This window comes from Centruroides sculpturatus, unplaced genomic scaffold, assembly GCF_000671375.1.
Source record: "Centruroides sculpturatus isolate CEXI.00-Female unplaced genomic scaffold, Cexi_2.0 scaffold621, whole genome shotgun sequence".
NCBI classification, from domain to species: Eukaryota; Metazoa; Arthropoda; class Arachnida; order Scorpiones; family Buthidae; genus Centruroides; species Centruroides sculpturatus.
This window is the reverse complement of record NW_019384795.1, coordinates 143,696-167,151: the sequence shown is the minus strand read 5'-3', so window position 1 is coordinate 167,151 and position 23,456 is coordinate 143,696. Positions and strand designations below refer to the sequence as shown.

The 23,456-nt window shown below is 34.4% G+C and overlaps 1 protein-coding gene across 3 annotated transcripts in view; it reads left to right on the top strand.

The window, feature by feature from the left end:
- The window catches only part of LOC111629382 (zinc finger protein 184-like), an 86,492-nt gene extending 70,939 nt beyond the window's left edge, over positions 1-15,553 (top strand). The window contains exon 6 of one of the 3 annotated variants that reach the window (XM_023373276.1): positions 11,894-15,553. In XM_023373276.1, the coding sequence (XP_023229044.1) occupies positions 11,894-14,376 (2,483 nt within the window). In that variant the 3' untranslated portion in view covers positions 14,377-15,553. The remainder of the gene's footprint in view (positions 1-11,893) is intronic. The other 2 variants (XM_023373274.1, XM_023373275.1) reach the window with 2 other exon arrangements.
- Positions 15,554-23,456: the final 7,903 nt, after the last annotated feature.

Genomic DNA, 23,456 nt, shown 5'->3' with positions numbered 1-23,456 from the left:
TATATTACAGTAGTTTACGTTGACATCTCTTTAATCTTATTGGTCGATTTGCGAAGAAAGTTTTAAATATGGCTGCCGGGAACGTTATTTAATGATGTCGCGCTATAAAGGAGACCGAATTAGAGACCAACAACGAATCGAAGCGATCTTCTCACCAGAACAATATCAAATTAATTCGAAAACACATCAGAATGAAGCGGCATGGAAAGAAAATCAATTAAATCAATAAAAATAGGATACTACTGCGATTAAAAATGAAAATATCCCACAAACCGATTGATAGAATCAAAAGGAAAATCTGAAACTTAAAGTTTTAGACCCACCTTTTGATTATGTGCGTTGGTTTATGGGATATTATCGCGATAGCAATTGAACAACACTGTTTATCTACGATAATGCTGTTAAATCGGATGTTACGGATGATAGAAAATCTTAAAAGTCATTAATTTTTGATGGTATTTAATTACCGTATCAATTAAACTTATGGAAAATCGACATTTTCTACTAATTTTATTAAGTTTCGTTTATCACTTTGCATGTTTTCGTAAGGCGTGCGACACCTCGAATGCTGTCGTCCGATATGATTTTAATTGATATTATTCTTTCTTGCGATATATTTTGTAAAATCTCTAACGATTAACGGTATGGTCGATCCGATCATCGACCTGCCATCGTAAATAGTGTCCGTCTGTCTGTCTACGTGTCGTTTCGACGATATTGTGCCATTTTACGAGCTCTACTCGAATTTCGTAGCATTTACAACATCGTAACTTACAGAAATATTATTCACGGCGTCGTTCGGAATACGTGGTAACAAGAAATATACTGGTACCAATATATCACATCTACGGTTTCCGGTTAGAATTGTATTTCTGGTAATAGATTGCTATAAACACCGATTCAAAAACCCGAAATGCTTCTGTTTCCAAGCTTAAAATTTGAATCATCTAATCGATCGAGCGATCTGACTAGGTTTGTGCAGTTTTGATGCATTCATTCATAAATATTTCATTGAAAACCTCAGTGTGTGCCTAGAAGTCTGTTTTCATTCATATTTAGCAAAGGAATCGCGCAGTGTTTAATAGAACTTTCACGACGTAACAAACGTGAAAAAACGTAAACATATTGTTACGTTACTCGAGCGTATTTCGGTTACGAAGAAGAAAATTACTCTTACATAGTACATTTTTAAGTGACTTTTTGGGGGCGTCGAGCCCGCTTCTCGATTTAAACATAAATAATTGGCTCCACCCCAGTTTAATGATTAGTTTTTATAAACTTTTTTCTTTCTTTTGTAAAAAGAAAAGTAGGACAAAAGGGAAATTTTTACGACTATTTCTGATATTTCCGACAGAATAGTTAAAAGAGAAACGAGAACGATTGTGACGTTTCGAGACTTTCTTTTGGGCGCCATGACGAACACAAAACGGCATATGGGACGAAAATTAATAATTATTATCTGGAGATAAACAAACGGCAAGCAAATCATAAATATGCACATTTAGTTGGAACAAAAGACGAAAACGCTATCCTCATCTTCCTTTCGCCGGCACAGCGACAGATAGCCGGCAAAACTCTCTCTCTGACGTCCCCCCTGCGCTTCTGGTCACGTGATCGGGATGAAAAAGCTAATTAATGCGGGAGTTGCGGTTCGATGTGACGATTTGAGCTACTTTTGTCAACAGCTAATTAATGTGCGGCTTATCTGATGGCCCGTCGCACACACAATTAAACATTTTAATTAAAAACCGCGATAGCTGATAAGAGTTTGGGTTTTGTGAGGAAATGGCACCACTCTATCTGCGGCACGATTAGGTCGGAAGGTAGTTAAGTCACCTGGCCCGACAGACTGACTTTTGCGCCTATCTGCAGATAAGCCTCATATTCACTTACAGTCCAACCTCATTAAGCTATTAATGGCGATGTCGGGCTAAAGTTTCTACGTCTTCCGTTTGGATTTTCTAATCTTGTTTTGGAATCGGCCGGCGGATTGCCAGATGTCACGTGATAGGCTCGGGATTCTCTTCCGCTTCTGTTTGTTGCTTCGGGCGCAACATTCCCCATTCTCCGCTCTTTATTAGTTCTTCTTACTCGTTTCTTGCCGTTTACGTGGCGCCGAATCGACGCGTAAAACGTCATTTTATCTCACCAGTGTCAGGTATTGCACTTTCTGGAGGAAGAAACGCCATGACGTAACGGAAGACAACACGCATTAATTGCAAAGTGACGGGGAGAAGTTTTTGAAAAAATAGAAGAACAAGACTTTTTACACCCGGCCTCTGATATATCGAATGCATTTAAAATACCGTTTACCAGCACCAAATTGCCAAAATACACTCGCAACGTCCCTCCATCTGGTTGCCGGTGGAGGAACTAAAACCGAAATCGATTTATCGAATACCTACGAACTGAATGACGTGAAAATAAATCGAAAGCGGCAAAAATGAAGTGAAGAACTAGTTTTAAACTTCATTTTTATTTATTTAGTTTCGGTTGCTAAAAGTTTAAAGTAGTTTTCGCATCTTGCCTTTATATTAAATAACCAGATTCATTTATAGTCTCCCTGTATACGTACCAAGAGTGAATCAACCGTGATAGATGATGGGAAAAACACTCCAAAATATTCTTAAAATGCAAATAATCACTTAAAATATTCTTTAATTATACTCTTGATTTATTTTTTTAAAATCTACTAATGAAATATACTTCTTTACATTAAAGGATCAGAATTAATGGTTCGACTTTAGTGGAAACGAGAAGGTTTCTCAATAGGTTCTGTGGTTTTTTTAGGGTTTCTGCGTTAAATAATTTGAGAATCGCTGTAAATTATGATAGCGCGCGAGACTACTTATATACGATTTAATACAAATGGTTATGGAAGTAAATTCCCAAGACAAAAAATGCATTTTGTCACCGGCGAGTTAGTGTTTAAATTCACTAAAAAATTCGACGACGCAAGGAAAAAAATAAGCAGAGATTGGGTAAACTACTGTCGTAGAATAGATTGTTTTCAATTTCTCGTCCCCTACGGGACCTTCGAAGTAAATAAGGTTCTGAACTGGGATCGTTTAGAACAGAAAGTTACTTTAGAGAAATGACGTCTTTCAATTATATTTATAGAGTTTACCCGTTAAACCGGCGAGTGTTAAAGAGTGCAGTGCCATTCGTCTCTATTAGACGGATGGCATTTGTCCATTTTGTCAAATTTTTATTAAAATTTATGAAATAATGTGTTGAAACAAGAACGATAAGTTATGGACCGTAACCGAGTTAATGTTACGTTACGTTACGTTTTTTTTTTCCTACGTTAAATGGAGCCAAGACTTATTATTTGTACCAATTAGTCATTTTATAATTAATTTTGGCAATGTTTCAATGTCGAATGGTTTATAAATTCTAATATTTTCATCTTTTGTCCTCTTCCCTAAAAAACAGACATTAAAAAAGTAATTTTGAAATTAATCTACTAATTTCCATATTTGACGTGATAGCAAAGGCTAGAAAAGTGTAAAACTTCGTACTGATCCGTCGATATTTTAAATAAAGTTTTGAAATTTCTAGCTTTGTCAGTGTAGAAAACGAACTAAAAATAAAAACAATAGTATAAACAGTAAGTTTAGTTACGAATTTCGAATGCAGATGGTGCCACTAGTTCAAGTAGTCTTCCCTGTTTCGGGTATGCAGGAAAATTCGTCGGTCAATCCTACATTTAAATTAGTATCGCCTGTTAATATTTATTAAAAACTGAATGGACAGCATTTAATTAACAGTTTTTACATTTAATTTTTATTTAATTAGGTCGAATGACATTTGGAAGAAAGGACCTTTAATATGCCATATTAATTCACTAGATGGCCACGAGAAGGCGCTCGTTTCAATAATTTTGAACTTGTAACACAGGGCGATGTCGATAGGAGGTTCAATTGTATTTCTTGCTACAAAAATGTCTCAAAAATTCTTTGCAATAATTTACAAAGCACTTACATACGAATTTAAACAATACATTTCGATTCACAAGGAAGAAAGTTTAACTAGCAAATACCATTTACTTCGATATGTCTAACGTAGAAAGCCAGAATTTCCCGAAAGACAAAATTTTCTAGAAAGAATTATTGCCTTCTCATTATCAAAATTACTTGGGGATAAAGAAATTATTAACGAATATTTAATATTACCAATTTTGCTTCTAGAATTGCCACTTTCCATCCCGTAAGACGAACAAATTTCGGTTGTACCGTGGAGGAGTGAGAACAATATAGGAATTTCGGTTGTACCGTGGAGGAGTGAGAATAATATAGGAAACACGTGATTTGGTAATTATAATCACCGGAGTCAGTTACAAAGTGAGGAAGCTTGCGGTCGACAATTGTAGGTAAGGGTCGTATCGATTTTCGTCGCATTCGGTCCGCATCCGATGATTGGATTGGAGAAAACAAGATTAAAATTCTCCAAGCGTATCATTCCGCATCTTAACCGAAAACACGAGGTTAGTCGTGCTCGATCCATCATTTCCTTACATCTGCATGAATTGCTTCTTTTATGGAACACTTCTCGGGGGATGTTGGCGCTGCAATAAAATCCTCTTTCTCCACTCCACTTATGCTCTGACCTCTTCTCACCAATCTGCACCCTTCCAGATTAATATATATAAACTCGCAATTTTAGAGGTGTGGCCGTTGTTTTTCCATGTCGAGGTTAAGCGCGCAGTAATAATATTCCCAGCATGGACACAATATATTAACAGGCAATAGAATTGTGAGAATTTTCCACAAAAATAATTCCAATATTCTTGAATATTCTATCAAAAATCAGACAGTTTTAAGCGATACTTCAGAGAAACCCGCACGCTTAACAATAGTTTGCGATATTAAAAATAATTCAAATTTAATTCGTAATTAAAATTTTAATGTAAATATGTCGAGTGAAAAAATCATTTGTTTGTAAAATTGTAGATTGATCGTCTCTAGAATTGTAGAAAATCTTTTAAGTCGAAGAGAAGAGTCGACTAAAAAAAAAAAATATATTCAAAAAATCGGTTTCTTAGAATAAAAACGAGAAGAATGAAGAATATTCTTTCTTATGCCAGTGGAGTTTAAAACTATCTACGAAAAGTATTGGATAGTCTGGCTTTTCAAAAATTGTAGATGGAAAGTATCCACAAAGAATGTTTGTATAATCTATCAATTTCGAAGAGATCTTAGCCCGAGGGTGTTAAAATGCAGCAGCTTTAGAGTAATGAAAGTTTTCGGGGGCAGGTTACAATCGAATAAATGCGGGGAAGGCCACCTCACCACCTTTGTAATGCGCCGGCGAACGGATAGAAGACGGTAGAGCTCGTTACCGGGAAATTCTGAATAGATTAAAGGCTCTAAATTTTATTTTAGGAGACTTTTACATTCTGGTCCAAGTCTGTTGACAATCTCCTATAAATATCGCTATGTCTTCCTTCCCGAATTATCGATTGTCCTTTGCGGCCGCGATCTTTACTCTGATTTTATTCGCACGCAAAATCTAGTTAGGGGGGCCAATTCCCAAATTCGCTTAAATTTTAAACGAAAACTTACAAAACGAATTGGATCGAAGTTCGGAGTAATTTTTAAAATTTTAAACTTGTTTCTGACGCTGGTAACACTACCGCAATGACTTCGTACGTCTGTCCGTAACGCAAATATTATTTACCACTCGAAGAATTTTTAAATTTGTATACAAGTTTATTATATTTTATTGTACTGTACGTTCTAATATATAGTGTTTTATAATAACCATATCGTCTCTTAAATTCAATTTAGCAGTAACAATTACTATAATACCTATTATCTCGTTATACAAAATTTATTATAGTAAAGAATTATTATTTAGAGATTTCGTAAAAATTTTAATAATATAATTTTCCTATATTTATATAGCCTATAAATTTACAGTTTGTAATTGGCCACATAGGAACAGCGACGTGAAATTCTTTACAGACACACGTAATTTAGACACAGAGATGCGAACTCTTTCAACTGTGGCAATTTATCTTGGGAAATTTCGTAAGACTCAAAAAAGTGCTCTTCGCATGCAATTTGTTTCGATTCAAGTACTTCTTTTAAAACAAATCTCGTGTTTCCTAACTATTCTATATTTTTGCCGGTACATTTATCATTCGAAGAACAAACCGGTGTATAACATTTATATAGTTTGAGAGATAATTCATTGAAAATCTGTCCTTTCTCTTAACTATCCATCAAATTTTCTCATATTTGTCTGAAAACGTTTCGGGTCGAACCGAGAAATTTCTTTTTATTTTTTTCCAAATCCCATAAACATGTCATAAATTTTAACTTTCGAAAATTTTTCCGTTTGTTGTGTTTTTTTCCGATTTTATAAATTCGTTTAATTCGACAGAGCAGCATTAATGCATATAAAAGAAAATTTTGCTGTAATTTAAGCGCTTTACAACAGATTAATCGTAAATAAATAAATAAAAAAAGGTAAAAAGCAAAATGTAGTAGGCCTATATTATTTTTCTTCGGCAAAATTTGTGAGGAAATGCTGGAAAAATACAACTATTGTCTCCGCATTTTACACTTCCAATGCGAATGTTTATAGCGACTTTTTTATTTATTTATTTAAATCTCTCCTAGGATCCTCATCCTTCTTAACAAAATCGATCAGAGGTTTTTTCCCTCAACCTCATTTCGCCTTTATTCAAAATTAAACGTAAGCACGAAAAAATGACAGAATAAAACGTGGAAAGACCAGGCACATTGTAAATATTTAACTAATCGAGAGAATTTCTGGATAAATTCTGCGCGGATTTCGATTCCGAGAAGAAAATACGACGATATTAATGAAGTGTCACCGGAGGAGAGGCAATCTGGAAGTTGGAAGAGTAACATAAAAAAAAAAAAGGTAGAAAGCCGTAGCAGACGGTTTCTCTCTGCAATAGGATCTCGTATCAGCCGAGCGAAAAACTATTGCCACTCACCCTCCGCTATTAGATTTCCTTCCAGATTCGTTGGACCATTGTGCTCTCGGTTATTGGAAGGAGGCATCGGCACGCTCTCCTCTAACATAATTGCGTCACCAGACGTCCGTTTCCGACTTCTCTCGACTAATTGGGTCAGAGCAGTTGCCTAAATACGAAAGGTTTCCCCCTCCCGAAGGCTAAATCTCTCCAGAGATACGAGCTACTTTCTGCTTTATCCAATTAATGACAGCGATCGAGAGTGAGAGAGAACCTATCGATTCTTACGTCTTCTTTCTTCTACGGACGTATACTATATTATAGAAATATATTCCCCGAAGAGAACGAGTTATGTCAAGATATTTGGTAGCCGTTACACAATCTTACGTCACACCGAAAGAATTTTTCTTTCTATAACCGAACGAATCAAGACGTTGATTACTCCGGTCGTCAGGCAGCACGGTATCGCAACAGAAGCAAAACACATTTTTTCACTTTTTCTGCTCTGTTATATATAATAGACGGAAAGTATGGCCATCGGTCGAAAAATGACCCGCAAGATTTTTACATTTTTGGACTCGGGGAACCTCGAAACGTCGAGAAATGCAAAATAATTCGGGGGGATTTCTGTATGTATAGATGTTAGTGTGCGTGTGTGGGGGGAGGGACACGATTTTGTTCACTCTCTTAAGCTTAATAATTCCGTGCTTTTCGTCGAAAATTTTACAAATTTTGCAGAGAGGTTTGTTTATTAGGGGAATTGATAAACTTAAATTTTGGTGGTTAAAGGTGAGGGGTGGGGAGATAATGGGGGTCGTGTGTATCTCCAGTAGGGTCGGAATTAATGACGATTTACTTGTTATTAGCATTTACAATTTTTTTTATTTATAAAACTTGTTCCTACCTTCAAAATTAAGCTTTTGCCATTTTATAATAATTGAAAATATAAAAAGCTTTTAATAATAAAATATCGTAACAGATGGCGCTACACACGTTTTAAATGTTGCCGGGAAAGTTAAGTAACTCGTTGCTAAATTTTCTATCCGGGATTTTGTTTGCTTCCTCGAATGGAAAACCGAATTATTAACCGGGATTTATACTTTAACTGTTATTTGTTTATTAACGATATCGTTCGCTCGGTTAATACGAGAATCTTTTGCATATTTTAAACTTTAATCGAACCGTGCAAATTTTATCGCAGAGGCAATAAAATAAAGAATATTCGATATGGCAAATTCGAATGAATTTTTATTACTCGCCGTCGGTAGCTACACTGTGATCAATATACGGCCGTCGCTTGCGCTTTAACCTTCTGGCTAAGCAGTTTTCGGTTAAAATGCCGGCATTCGTGGATATTTTTATATATTACTACATTTTCCATCGATGTATCTACTGAAAAAGCTACACGGTAAGGCACAACAGAAAATTTCTAAACCTCGTGCCACGTGCTCCTGTAGCAAAGTCAAACACTTTCGCTTAACTTCATCACATCTTCGAAGTGAAATTACTGCAGAGAACTTTGATAGATCCCGTTATTTTGCTCTTTTCTGATTCAATTAAACATTAAAAATTCAAACTTAGATCTTGATCTAGCCTAAAATAAAATTCCTCTATGCTATAATCAGAATTTGGAACTTCTAACCTAAATAAACGGGAAAAGAAATATTTATTTAAATATAAGCAGCATACGATTAATAAACACGATGGAATTTTTACAACTTTGTTATAGGATGAAGCTGGTTTCATCCTCTCTTTCGTGGTTGTTCGAGTGGATCCATTAATGGGATTAAGGTTTATTTATCATTTCTACTCTGGCTTTAATCAACATAACGTTAGGAAACGAAACAGGTTTAGTACAATGAATACCATCCGAGCAACTAGTAAATCTTTAATTAAGCAACTAATACTTATACAAAAGAATAAAACGGTAAATAGGATTAACACATCTTAACGTGAATAAAAAATGTAATTTATCACGCTTAGTGGTATAAAAAGTATTGACAAAGTAAAAGTTTTTCACGCTACGTAAATAAAAATTTCCTATATTAAATGCTTAAAACACGCTGAAAAATGTGAAGAAAGTTTATAAATTTAGTAGATTAACTTAAGAGAAAAATTTCATAAATTTAAATGAGCCACGATTTCGCTTTGATAATTAATTATCGTTTAATATATGTGATGTAAGTATTTATTTTGTGCATCCTTAAGAACTTTACCTCGCATCTTCGGACAAAAAACTGAATACCACGCTTATGACAAGAGAGATAGATGATAGTTGCCCGAGGAATAAGTATTTTTTGTCATCAGTTAGATGCTTTCTACGTTCGAAAAAATATCTATTAAATATATGAAACATGCCCGCACCGTGTTAAAGAGTTAAATATATTATACAAAAAATTAATTATTTTTCCCAGTCTATTTTACTGTTAACTTGTTCTCAATTTTAAAAAATTTAAAATAGAAAAATTAGAAAAACGTGGATAATAAAAGCGGTAATTAGACGAAAAGTAAATAGCGTATAAAATCGAGAGAATTTAAATTTGTTCAGTCGAAAATTTGCTTTATTTAGAGTAATGACTAGACATTTCGAAAAATATTTACTTATATTGGTCGATTAAATCCAGGAAATTCTTAAGTAACCCATAAGAGATATCCAATCAGAGTTAATCAAACAACTCCTAGGAATTCTTATTTGTCTTTCTGTTTAATTGAGCACATCTCTTCAATGGATTTTTATCCAGATCACATCAATACAAAATTCCATATTTCCTTTCGCGTATTTCTAAAATTGGCGAGAAAATATCACCCAAAATAGGCCGCGCTGTGTAAATCCTAGCCAAAAAGGAGTAGATAACGAAACTTCGTTCTAATACACTTGCGTATAAACTTTCAATATAAAAAATATATATATAGTATTTTCTTATATAACAGTAAACGCTTTATTCTATGAATTATACAACGTATTTTCCTATAAAAGCGCTATTGTTAAACATACATCTTTCCTTAAAATTATTTTTCTTCTACAATAAATTTACATAACTAGTGAAGGATTTCCTACAGAGTATGTCTAACTATTTACTTATTTATTTATTATAGACTATGCCCGTGTACAATTTATTTCGAATATTTAATATTTATTTGGAATTTTTGGCTTTCGCTTATGTTGGCGTGTTCGTAGCGCGGCAGTTTATATATCATAATATCGAATATCATTCCAAGAAAAATAAGATCATAAATTGTAATGCTAATTGATCATTGTTATTGTAATTAATAATAGAAAGTATTAATCAATATCGACGTAGAGAATCAATAACAATTTTCAATTATCTTTTAAATACAATAAGAGAAAGGTGCCAAATCGATCATCTTCGTCGTTGAAAGTTAAATGGGCTTGCAGGTTATTATTTTTGAAATATTCATTTTAAAACCAAACTCGTGTTTTTTAAAATATTTTTACAAGGAAAAAACGAATTATTGTAAGATGTGCCTAACATTGGTAACATTTTCATCTACTCGATCAATAAACAGAATACGTGGAATGAGAACATCCATATTGGATTAACTCTTTATAACTTATACATAGATTTTGTTTTATGTTTAACGTCTTCCAATGGAAAAAATGTATTAAATATTGCTGTCTAAAAACGTACAGACATTCGACGTGCATTATTCGTCCCAATATAAACATTAACATTTACATTAGGCGTTTACATGCCTAAATTACCTTTCTATGACATTTATGTGCTTTCCTATTTGAAAATGCAACAAGAGAATTTGACGAACGTGACGGATGAAAAGTTTTGCAGAGAATCTCCATTTCTTAATGAGTAAAGTGCACGGATCCGAAAGAGAAGGCGTAAATATAATATTAATAGTAAGTTAGGATACGTGGTGAAGTGTTAAATCACAGAATTCCCTATAGTCTCTCAGTTGAAATGAAAGCGGAAACGATGTTCGAGTATTCGGTTCGGGAAGCGAATTCCGAAGGAATTTATTGAAGCAAAAGACAAAAGCATTTACTTATTAAGATGTAGAGTTATGTAGAAACATACAAATATTAAGTATAAAGCTAAAGTTAGCAGTATTTGCCGGATATAATCAGTTATTTGTTAACCACTAAAACTAGGGTTGTTACTATGATCGATGCAAAGTGATTGTATTGAGAAAAATCAATTCTGTCACAGGTTATAGTGAAGAGGGATTGGTAAAACACCGATACGAAATGCATATAAATAAAAGATCTGTGAATTAAAATTGTCTTCTGGGTGGTTCTTGACCTCTAGTGAATGTCGGATTAGAAGGACATAACAAATTTTATTTATAAACCCCCTTTTAGTGGTTGCCAAAATATACGAATCTATTGTATACTGATGATACAATACGATGCACAATATTAAAATATTGGTTACGTCTGACGTATTCCCCTTAGATACACAAGTAACACGACTAATTTTTGATAATCATCATGTCTCTTAAAATTTTTTCTTTGTTTATTTTATTGGTGAATTGGTTTAAGTTTATTGTTGTGTATTGCTCCGAATATTCTTCTAGGATATAATTTTAAGGATAATATGTAATTCTAGGATAAATAGGCTATAATTTTAAATCAAATTACAACTGCTTGGAATTTATTAGCAGAACATTGTCTAAACAATATCGGATAAGGTGTAATATTAATTTATGTTATCGTTACTCCCATTTGTACAAAGTATAGACGTGTTGTTGTTTCAGATCGTCTCTTATATTGCGCAAAAGCGATGTCTGCTTCGTAGTATTTCATACACGAAAGTACAAAATCAGTATTTTTAATTATTTAAGTGCCTTAAGAACGAAATCGTTGGCACGATAAATGCTTATCTGTAATAAATTCTTTACCGATCCCAAATATCTGAATGTTTCAAAAACGTTATTCTTATTATAGTGATGATTATTGTTATTTTTCAGAGCTGGAAAGTCAAGAGACGTCGACAGAATCGGGCGAAGCGTCGAAGAAAGAAGAAAAAGAAACGGGATCGACTTCGAAACGGGTAGTGGATCGAGAAGTTTCCAGAAACGATAAAGTGGACGTTAAACATCAAAAATCCGGAAGGCAATACTTGTGTCGATACTGCAATTACACCGCAGACAAAAAAGCAAACTTAACTCGTCATATGAGAATCCACGGCTCACCTTCTCCCACTTCCGATTGCCATATCAACGAAATACCAATTAGGACTCCCCCTATAGCTCGATACTGTTCTAACTGCGATATTCAATTTTCTTCCTATAAAACTTACCACGTGCACAAACAGTTTTACTGCAATACCAGGCACGTGCAAAAGTCTACCCCGTCTATATCTAGCCAGGGGAACGCTAGTCAGACGGAACAGAGCTCTCAGACTCCCATCAACCAATACTCCATCCAGTCGCAGGATAAAAGCAGGAGTCCTTCTCAACTTTCCAATCCTTACAACTTAGTGCTAAATCAACCGGTCTATGCAGCTATTTCCACCAACCCTTTGATACTGATTCCCTGCTCGTACGTGGCGGGAAATGGTGTCACTTCTCCGAGTGGAATCATTCCTGCTGGAAATATAATTATTCCATCCGGTTCTCCCGGACTCAATAACGACAGTGCTAACATTATACCCGCATTTACGGTCATGCCAGGAGGAGCGGATACCAAAAGATGTAGAGATTCTACAGAAACTAAACATTCGAATTCGAGACGCGATACTTCCGACGAAAAGTTATGTCCTCAAGAAGATTCTTCTCTAGGAGTACCGCAAGACGTAGATGCAACAGAAAAACCTCTCGATCTTAGTCTTCGCAAACACGATACTTCGCCGGCGGTTACGGACATTGATGATGGCGAGTGTACTAAGTCTTCTATTTCCAGTGTTCCTGAACAACAAGAGAGTAAAATCGGTGCCAGAAACTTTCAACTGTCGCCCTTGCAGTCGGCTCTCTCTACCACGCCTATAATTGTTTCTCCAGCCTTGTCCACAGGGACATTACCTCTAGCTGCACCTACAGGTGACACAGTGCCTCAGATCACATCACAAGTGCTAGTCAAACAAGGTAACAGCAAATGTAAAGAGTGCAATATCGTATTCTACAAATATGAAAACTATTTGGTGCATAAAAAACACTATTGTGCAGCCAGGCAACAAAAGCCAGTAACTAGAAGCAGCGCTTCTCCGGAACAGAAAATTAAAGACGAAACCATTTCATCTGTCTCGGATTCCGAACGGAAGGAAGAAGAAAATGGCGCTTTGAGTAATAGGATGAAACGGCCCAGATCGTCCACACCTGGAGAAACATGCGATTCAGTAACTCACTCTCCACCTCTTTCGCAACCCGTGTATCAATTCTATTGCATGGCATGCGGAATCAAGTTTACGTCTCTGGATAATTTGCAGGCGCATCAGACCTATTATTGCCCTAAACGAGAGGCGCTCAGAGGAGCACAGTCGGGATTGCCAGTGACGATGCAGAGGCAGCACGAATTCAAGTGCAGTAAATGTAAAAATTCCTACCCCACCGAAGAAGCTCTGAAAGGGCATCCCTGCATCGTGCAAAAGAAATGTCCGTATTGTGACGTGTTCTGTCCGACTCTGAGCGCCGCACAGCGTCATTTAGCCACACACACGGGCGTAAAAGCGTTCCGATGCACTATTTGCGGATATAAAGGTCACACTTTGCGAGGAATGAGGACCCACATTAGGATCCACCTAGACAAAGGGCGAAGTACACCTGAAGAAACTTTCATCGTATGTGTAGACGAAGAAGGCACGACCATCGGATCTCCATCATCTCGCAGGAATAGTACCGACAGACACGTACAGGAGAGTGCTGCAGTTGTAGATGTGCCTTGTTGCGATTCAGCATCTTCTAACCTGTCGGCCTCTGCAAGTTCGGGACTTCCCGAATATCAGGACACCAACGGGAAGAAGTGTTCGAATCAGGAAAAGAGTCCGGAACAGACTAGCGAAATTACCCACTGGTGTCAACTGTGCGGTTATTCTTCTTCTTACAAGGGCAACGTAGTCAGACACGTAAAACTAGTACACAGGGAGAGAATAACAACTCAACAAGTCCAATCAGCAGTTAACAGCCGACCTAGTGAGGCGACCGACTTCAAAAAAGCCGAATCCCCGGTCTCTTCTACCAAGGTAGAAAATGAAGTTATAGTGGAAAACGGGCTAAGTATTAACGAAGAAGTTACAGAAGCTTCTTGCAATACAGAATGCAGTAACACAAGCGTGGGATCTTCTCAAGAAAAACCGAGTGCTACAGACCAAAACACGAAAGTGGCAGGACCAAAATATTGCAAAACTTGTGACATATCTTTCAATTATTTGTCCAACTTCTTAGCGCACAAGAAGTTCTATTGCACACCGAGAACGGACGATGTCGGAAATCAAGAACCTGCACAGGTACAGTGAGAGAACGTCTTCCGTCAGACAGGAGGTAACACTACTTCGAACAAAATATCGATATTCACAAACAAAAATTAAGAAAACAAATCCCACCGCCTCCTAAAATTAAAAAAAGCGATGCATTTGCTACATACCAACGTTGTTTTTTTAAGTTTCTTTTCCTAGTCCTGTCGATGCCATTCCTAGTCTGTTGTCTAGTACCATGTAATATATACTCTAATGTACTTACGTGTTATCTATGGAAATAGATGAGAAAGATGGATATTTGAAGCATTTGTCGACCCTATGTTGGGTTTGTAGGTTGCTGAAACCTGCTTGAAGTAAAGTGTGTGTTTGTCAATTAAAAGTGTTGCTTTATTCGTATATTTTATTCCTCTTAAGTCACCGAAAGAAACCGATTTTAGTCCAGATGCACATAATAAAATCATACATCACACTACGTCAGAAAGTTCTGATGAGTTTAAGCGATTCTCCTCAACATAATGAGTTTAACAGGTTTAATTTTAGGCTATATATAACATATAATTGTCGCAAAACTATTTTAGAGCTTATTTCAGGGTAAATTTTTTAAAATATGAGAATCGATTCTTATTTTTTCTCGAGACCAATCTCCATTAAAACAGTTCCACATTAAAATATTTTGTTTGTGTTCTTACACGCATCACAGAGTACCCTCAATTCCATTGCATACGTAGTACCCGTATACGTAAGTTAGAAGACTAAAATTCTCGATGTAACAAGACAAGTAATAATACCAAATATATATTACAAAATACAGGATAATTGCCCAATCATTCAGCGAGTTCGAGTATGAAAACATCTTAATAAAGTCGCTAGTCTAAACTATTCCGACGAATATTTTAATGTGTAATTAGCGGGCGGATAGTGCCGTATTTCAATATTCATCTTCATGATTAAGTGAAGGACTTTTATACATTAATCACGGTTACTTTCCGAAAATTGAAAGGAGTAGAATTCTCACAATTCGAATTAAACCCGACAGCCATTCCCTGGATGCCGCCGCCACCGCAAAAAGGCCATCAATCATCCGCTACTTGAATGGAAGTGAATATAACACTTTCACTCTCATTCCTCCTCCTAATTTTGATTTATGTTGGCTAAAAAGATCTTGTGCACCTATTATCAAACGAGGTTAAAATTCTGTTGAATGAAACGTTTCGACCAACAGGCGGGCAAAGTTATTAATGGCAAGTTATTCTGATGCTGATATTGTTCCAGGATGTTGATTTGCATACGACTTATTGTTAACAAACGTTTTCGTACGCTCGTGTAAGATTTATTTATCTATTATTTTTCTACTGTAAATATGGCAATATTTTTTTTCAAATTTCAACATAAATTCTTATTAAACTTACCGAAATTCGTGACGCAAAAGTTACAAAAATACAAATAAGAACGTTTGACAAATCGACGAAGGAGGAAGCGGGAGTTTCTCGTTGTCACGAAAGATTATTCAAATAATTTATCAAGGCCGTAATCAATCCTTATGTTTCTCGAACTACGCCAACTACAGACGAAGTGGATAATCTCTATACGAGTAAAAAAAGCACAAACAATTAGCTCTATATTATCTTCGGGATTAGAAGTTTTTACAGCGAAATCCGATCGCTTCGGAGAACTGTTTGTCCTTCAATTTATCGACTTATTAAGTGACAGGAACCACCGCAGACGTCTTGAGTAATTGATGTCTCGGAGAAAACCTTTTGTTTGGAAGAAGACAAGTAATCTCTCGCTGAACGAAGGACGACATCGCTAATCTCTTTATCACTTTCTGATAATAGCAAAACAAAACTTGTCCACCTTAAACAATGAGAAATTAAAGATCTGAAAATAACTTCGACCCACACACGTACTGTACATATGGAGAAAAATAATTTTTATTAATATCGGATTAATTCTAAAAATGCAACAAACAAATTGAAAACTATAGACAAATGACGTCAGTATTACGTTTCAGTTACTATAATTAATATTAGAGCTATGTTACCGAAATAAAAATGGTAATTTACCAATGGCTACTTTCCCCTTTTCAATCTTAAACAGATAAAATCGTCCAATGCCGTTTTTCTTTGTTTTCTTTTTCAAAACCACAGGTGACATTTCCTGATATTTATCTGTTCTACAGTCTGAGAAGGATAGTTTATCGTAGATGACGTTTCTATTAAATGCCACATCTACTTTGTTCCTATACTTTTTCTCTCAGACATAAATTTAAAGAATTAAATCCGAACTATTTAAAATATATTCCATTTTAATATTAAACTTAACATATTTTCCTAACATCGCCCTTAAATTTTTTCTGCACACAACTTTTAATTGCTTGACCATTCTTCAATTATCTTCCTCGTCTCTTTTCTTTTTACATTAATACTTTGTCGATAAATTAGGCAATTTTTCAGTTATAAAAGCTTCAGTTTTCGAAAGAAAATGTTATAGTAGTAAATACAAATCAGGAAAGAAATATTTTCTTCAATACTGTATTTTTTTAAATACAAAATAATTACTCATAAAAACCGAAAGACAATTAATACAGCTATAAGGAAAGTAATATAAAAGATTAATCAAGATGTGGAAAATAGTAGAAAAATATAGGAAAAGAGAAGTAGAAAACAAGAGAAAAAGAGAAAACAGTAAGTATAGAAACTGGAAGAAGAAAAAACAGCAGTGCCATGACCGGAAAAGCGGAACCTCCGTACTGTACAGCAATATCCAGGAAAGTAAAACAATAGCAGAATAACAGCAGGGAAAGCAGAGAAGAACAAAGAAAACCGATAATATCTAGGAACCGGACCTGTCCACAATATTTTTTCCATCGAATTATTATTTAACCAACGACTCATTTTTTATCTAATAAACAAGAAATTGGTGGGTGAAGCGTAATAACATATCTTATTAAAAAGGTTGTTTTGTTAAAAGTGGAATGATTGACGTGCCTCGCAGCCCAATAATTTATTACCAATTCTAGTATTATCGTAAACATCTCGCGACGTGGGCTTGTTCAATCCAATTTAAATGATTATTCCTACGAAGACACGATAAGGGATAAGAATCGATGTTCCGTAACAAACAACTCGTCTTCGGTATAACAAAAATATAGCGGCTGTCGACTTTTCTCTAGTAACAAGATATCAAAATTCCGAAAATTTTCCCCGTTCGATAAGATTTTTTCGTGTAGACAGGAATCGATATCTATTAGGAACCTCTACTCTCCCGATTTCTCTAGCCCATTCAGTCACGCAAACACCTACAAATATTTGACCTTTCGGGTTCGGTGAAAAAAAGACAGCCCAATAGATGAACCTGCCGTGTCAAAAACATATAGTTTTCGATATAATGAGATATTTCGAGGGGTTTTTCCCCCTTTCGAAATCGTGCTGAATAGTATGTGTTGCGTGTAAAACGGGTACGAATGGCTTTACAAAATTAGGATATAAATATACTTACATCAAAAAATGTGAAAAATACCTTCTTCTATTCGCTTACTTAATTGTTTCTTGACATATTTTTACAAGTTTTCATACGCTTCAAAGGAAATTTGATGAAATACATCATTTTTTTTAAAATCAGTTACTTTACGAAGTAAAAACAGCTAACCTACGGATGCTTGCGATAACGATTTTTAAAGACGGATACTAAATTAATTGCGTCGTATCACTTTTTCTGATATAATAAACGTCGGAGGAAATTTTAATTTTTGCTAGAAAATCTGACATTCAATTTATTCGTGTCTATCTTTTTTTTCCTGTTACTTTGATCAGAATTTTAGACACGTTTACTAATTTCTAATACGTTAGAAGTCTGTTAATTCGGTACCCACGAGACCAGCGTGGTGCCAGATTACCGGATAATCTTGTACTTTTCCAAAGTTTCGTAATTTATATGCGATCCGAACGTTGTTGACATTTATGCGCATTTTGTATGCTTCCGATTTGTTTATTCACGCCTTTTAATCACTCCGATGATGATACAGTGCATAACTCTACTGTGTTAAGATTTATTGAAAACCTGTAGAAACGTTTAACGAAAACGTCATTGCACAAAATAAGATTTCGCAATGATTCGTGTGCAATATATTTTTCACATATGCACAGTACTGTATTGTACATACAACAAATTCCCATTGGTGGAATATTACCGTGCCAACATTATCGGACAATTGCAGATTACCGGCTACTTTTCAGCGGGTGCCGGATTAACGAGCGTCCATTTAACAGGAAAAGATATATTCTAACCAACGTAAAATTTATCTTTCTTTAAAATCATATTTTTCGATTTGTTTCTCGGAGTAAATGGCTATTTTTTCACAACTTTAACCACCGGATTTCGGTCTTCCGCCCTTCTAACTGGAGAACATCCTTTTCGCATTTATCTTCTTTAAATCCCTGAGCAATTTAATCTCTGCTAAGATCACATTATATGGAAAGATAAATTTCGTGTCCTCCACTATCGGATATTTTCAAAATTGTGTCTTTCCTTAATAGTTCGGTTCCGCTTTATTCTCTTTCCAACATTCGATTTTGATCGCGCGATTCAGACCTTCCTCGAGAGAATTTGCCTTAATCTTTACACTCACATATAAACACTTCTAAAAATAAGGAAACAAAAAGTCCACAGATCGAATCTTTAAGTGTATTTTTACGTTTAAACTGTGGCTTAGAGAAGGAAAAAAGCCTCAGTTAAACAAAGAAAGCTGCGAATTTATAAAACTTAAATTATAAAAAAAATCTTAAGAAATGAAATTAAGATATTTAATTTAACTTAAGAAAATATTCGCTTAAGAAAAGAGCAGAGAAGGTTTTCTTATATAATTACTCAATTATTCCATTCCGTTATTGATTTGCAGGAAATTTCTTCTTCTGCATATTTAATTACTTTATTTGAAAGGATTAATTTTGTTTGCATTAAATTACGATTAATTTCGTATTCCCTACAGATAGGTTAATTCTCTATCGTTTCAATCGTCCCTCGCATTCTTTATTATTATTTAAGTTTCAGATAGAAGGGAAAAAATACTCTCCTCTTTAGAAAGGCCGTAATTTTCTTCAAATTATTTTCTGTGGATAAAATAGAAATTACAGTCATAAAATGATACAAAAATTTTGAGAAAAATTAAGATATATATAATCTTGTTTAAGAAAGAATAGTTCATATAAAAACTATAATTAACCTAAGTGTCTGCAATGTACGACTACGAAATAACTATAACTATCGTCTACAATAAAATTATTAATTCGCGAATTTTAAACTGTAATTATAATTTTTTTTTATTCTTCTCACTGTAAAGATATGGAAGAAGAAGAAAGAAATTATCAATAAATATAGGTTTACAGGAGAATACTTTATACGAAACGAAGACAGTGTTTATATCAAAGTTCCTTTCCGAATCAACTTGTATTCTACTTACTTGTTAGTTGTCTGCAGGTTTTACAAACTTTTGACTTTATCAAAGTGTAATGATAATGTAAAACTCTGCACCATATTCAACTTCTGCGAACTATTATTAAGCGCTCCATAATTATTCGATCGATAAACTGATAACCCCTTCTTGCCTTTCATTCGCTATGAATACAGCAGATTCCTAACAGAGCAATTATTTATTTCGACTAAAGAAAATAAATACTATCGAAAATCGACCGAGAAAAAGTTATCCGATATTTTCTGCATAATCGATAACGTATACTTGTTTATTTTCGGAATTTACCATTTTAATCGCAGTTGCTATTAATTTCCTTAATTTATAGAAATTTTGCCTTCGGAACTCCATCGATATTACAGTTTAACACTTAATACTTTTAATTACATTAAAACAACCATGAGATCGAGAAACTTGCCTGGTGAACAGTAATCATGCCCTCCTGGAAACACGTGATTATCTGCATCAGCGGTCAACTGCTAGTGTTTTACACTATTTTCCTTTGATTCTTCCGCTATATCATCTTAATTTTTTCTGGGAACAAGAAATAATTTTCTAGTTTTTATGAAGGAAAATTGTTTGATTTTCCGTTTGCCAAGTGTTAAAAAAAATACCACTAGAGTTATATCTAAACTTATAATGAAATTACATTTGTCCACCGACACCAAAACGATCCCTAGCAATTTATCGACCTCTCTCTCCTCGGGGAAGTCGTTTCAAAATGTTTTTAAAGAATTTCATAATTTATTCATTTAAATACTTTATTATTTCCTTTGTAACCGCGCAAGTTAAGATAAATATCTTTTCGATTTTTATCGTACGAAACATAACAAAATATATATTTGCACAAAGCCAGAAGTGGCGATTTTCCAAAATAATTGGAGGAGAGCGAGGATTTCGAATAAAATATTCTCAGATAAGAAAAAAGTTGCAACGCATAAAAAGCTACATTTTGACGAAAATTGACGTGTGGTACATTTTATCATATTTTTTTTTTTTTTTACCGAAACTCAATTTTAAATGCAAACTTACAAAGAAAAAATAAATTATTAAATTTCCAAAAAAGTCGATCTTCGATAAAAGTCGCGAGGGTACATAAAATTATTCTAAACGCAATATTCGAACTAAATTTTCAAAGCACAAATATAATCCTTCGAATAAATTTCTGTATTATTAGCGTACAATAATTCAAAGAAATGTATGCTTCGAGTTTTCTCATTCCAAATACAGAGTCTAAGTTCGAATTAAATTAGACATTATTCTAAATCAATACAAAGAATTTTTCATTAGAAACAGCAAAAAGTCTATAACGTTTCCCATCAATCTTAATCAATAATTATATTAATTACTTTGTGATTTTGAAATGTAGAAATGTTAATTTGTAATTTTCCCATATGTTATAGTGACTAACAGTGGCATTCGCAAAGGGAGGCAAACGAAGCAATTGTCCCCTTGAATCGAGTAAAAATTTCCACAGATTACAATCTTAAAAGTGATTGAGATACGTAATCTTACACCCTCGATCATAGGACGCGTTGATGCAATATTGTATTGTATAATCTACTTGTGAAAAAACCCCAAAAAATTAAATAAGAATTTATTGAAATAATTATTTGCCTCCGAACTTTGCCCTCGTGGTAAATTTTCTGCGTACGCCCATGTTGACCAACACGTACTAAATAATTAAATATATTGATATTTTATTATATAAATAAACGCAAATAAAACAACCTTGTTATTGCTTTATGTACCAAAAGTTTATTAGTAAAATTATTTTAAGTTTTTTGAAATTGCCCCTAAAACAGAAACTAATTTCGTAAAAGCAATTTACTCGATTGATAAAATATTGGTGTAGAAAATGAAACGACTTTCATTTTTTTAACACGGCACAGTGTCAAATCTCACGTGAGGCAAAATCCTTTTAATCGGTGACTCTCTGTCTTCCATACTTTCCCAATCATCTTCCAAGGAGAGAATTCGATCGACAGCCAACTGTCAATAAGTTAAAAAAATTATCCTCTAATCAAATTTTTAAACAGAATTTTCTCATTTTCCGTTTAGCTGGATATCGAATTAAAAAAGCAAATACAGTGAAGAAGAAAATAATGTAAATCGACGTCTGTGTTAGTCACACTCACCTCGGAATAGCGACACTTTCGTTTCGACCGAAATCAATAAATCGATATCGATATCGTTGTTTATGGGAGTCAAGGCTTTAAGTGCACGGCTTCTCCTTTCTGCGAAAAATAAATAAATGAAATCGAAGGTAGTCAGAATCTTTAAAAGCTTCGTATGAAACACACACACCCCTCTCCTTTGTATTTCCTACTTACAAAATCCAATAGACAAACAGCGCCTTTACAAGCTTAAGCGATTTTAAGAAGTTCCATTGTTTGTAAATAAAAAAAAACTTTGTAATTATCTATAGCAGCCCGAAAGACAGTTAACCTGGCTATATATATATTTTAAGAACGGAGTTATAACCGGTTTGGAACAGCTGCGCTTCGGTGATTTAGTGGTTTCATTGGAAGAAGAATAGCGTGCAGCTGTTCCAAAATAGCTTTAACCGCTCCCAAAATATACTTTGGTTTAATTGAATTTTGGACCACACAGTACTTGTAAAATTTGTAAAATAATAACCGCAAAAAGATTGATAAATGCATGAAAGTTCTAACTAACAGGAAATTTGATACTTTCTGCTGATATACTTGAATTTAGAAATCCCGAAACAATTGAAAAGAAGAACCGTAAAACAATAAAGATTTTGTAAAGATTTCATTTATATAATTCTCAAAGTAGAATACACCAGCATCCCTTCGAAATAATTTTCTAAAGATGCAACAGGGACGAATAATTTTTCAGCGTAATTCTATATTCAACCTCAAAAATAATGTATTTTTCTAGTTTTAAATTAAAAAATAATCAATATAAAATATTTAATTTTATAAAAGAAAGAAATTATAATGTTATCTGTATGCGAGCGAATTACTTAGATTCGTATTTAAGAGCGTACTTGAGCTGTGAGAATAATAAAATTTGATGAAACTGCGGGGAGTAACTACCAGCACACTCGAGTCGAGTTTCTTCACCGCACACCTTCTCGAGTTTAAATTCTAAAATTTATTCTGATTTCACTCACACTTTAGTGTTGACTTTTTTCCCGAGAGAGGAAAGAAACAGCGGGATGATTGTTTCCCACTCGCGCTTCGTTTAATTAATTTTCAAGTGGACAACAACGAGACACACACCAAACGGAGTTAAGAATAATTAAAGGCAGAAGGAACTGCACTCGTTCTTAATTAAATATTTTTAAATTAATTTGATAAATTTTAATTAAATGGCCACAATTGGTATAATAATAAATTACGCCAAAGGACGAAGGAGAGAAGGGTGACAGATGTCGCTTTTTCCTTTACAAAATTCGGAAAAAATAATTATCAAAATCGAAGGTCGATAAAATACAAGTACAAACTATGCTGGAAGTTTTTAAAATAAATTTTAAAAACGAGAAAAAATATTTATTGTGACATCGTCACAATGTCGGCTGCAGTTTTTAATCATATTTTTAATTCATTTTATTTAAAATATATGCTCTCCAACTCAAATTAGCAGTGTCTTGCCCCTGTACATCATACTTTTCCTTTAACAATAT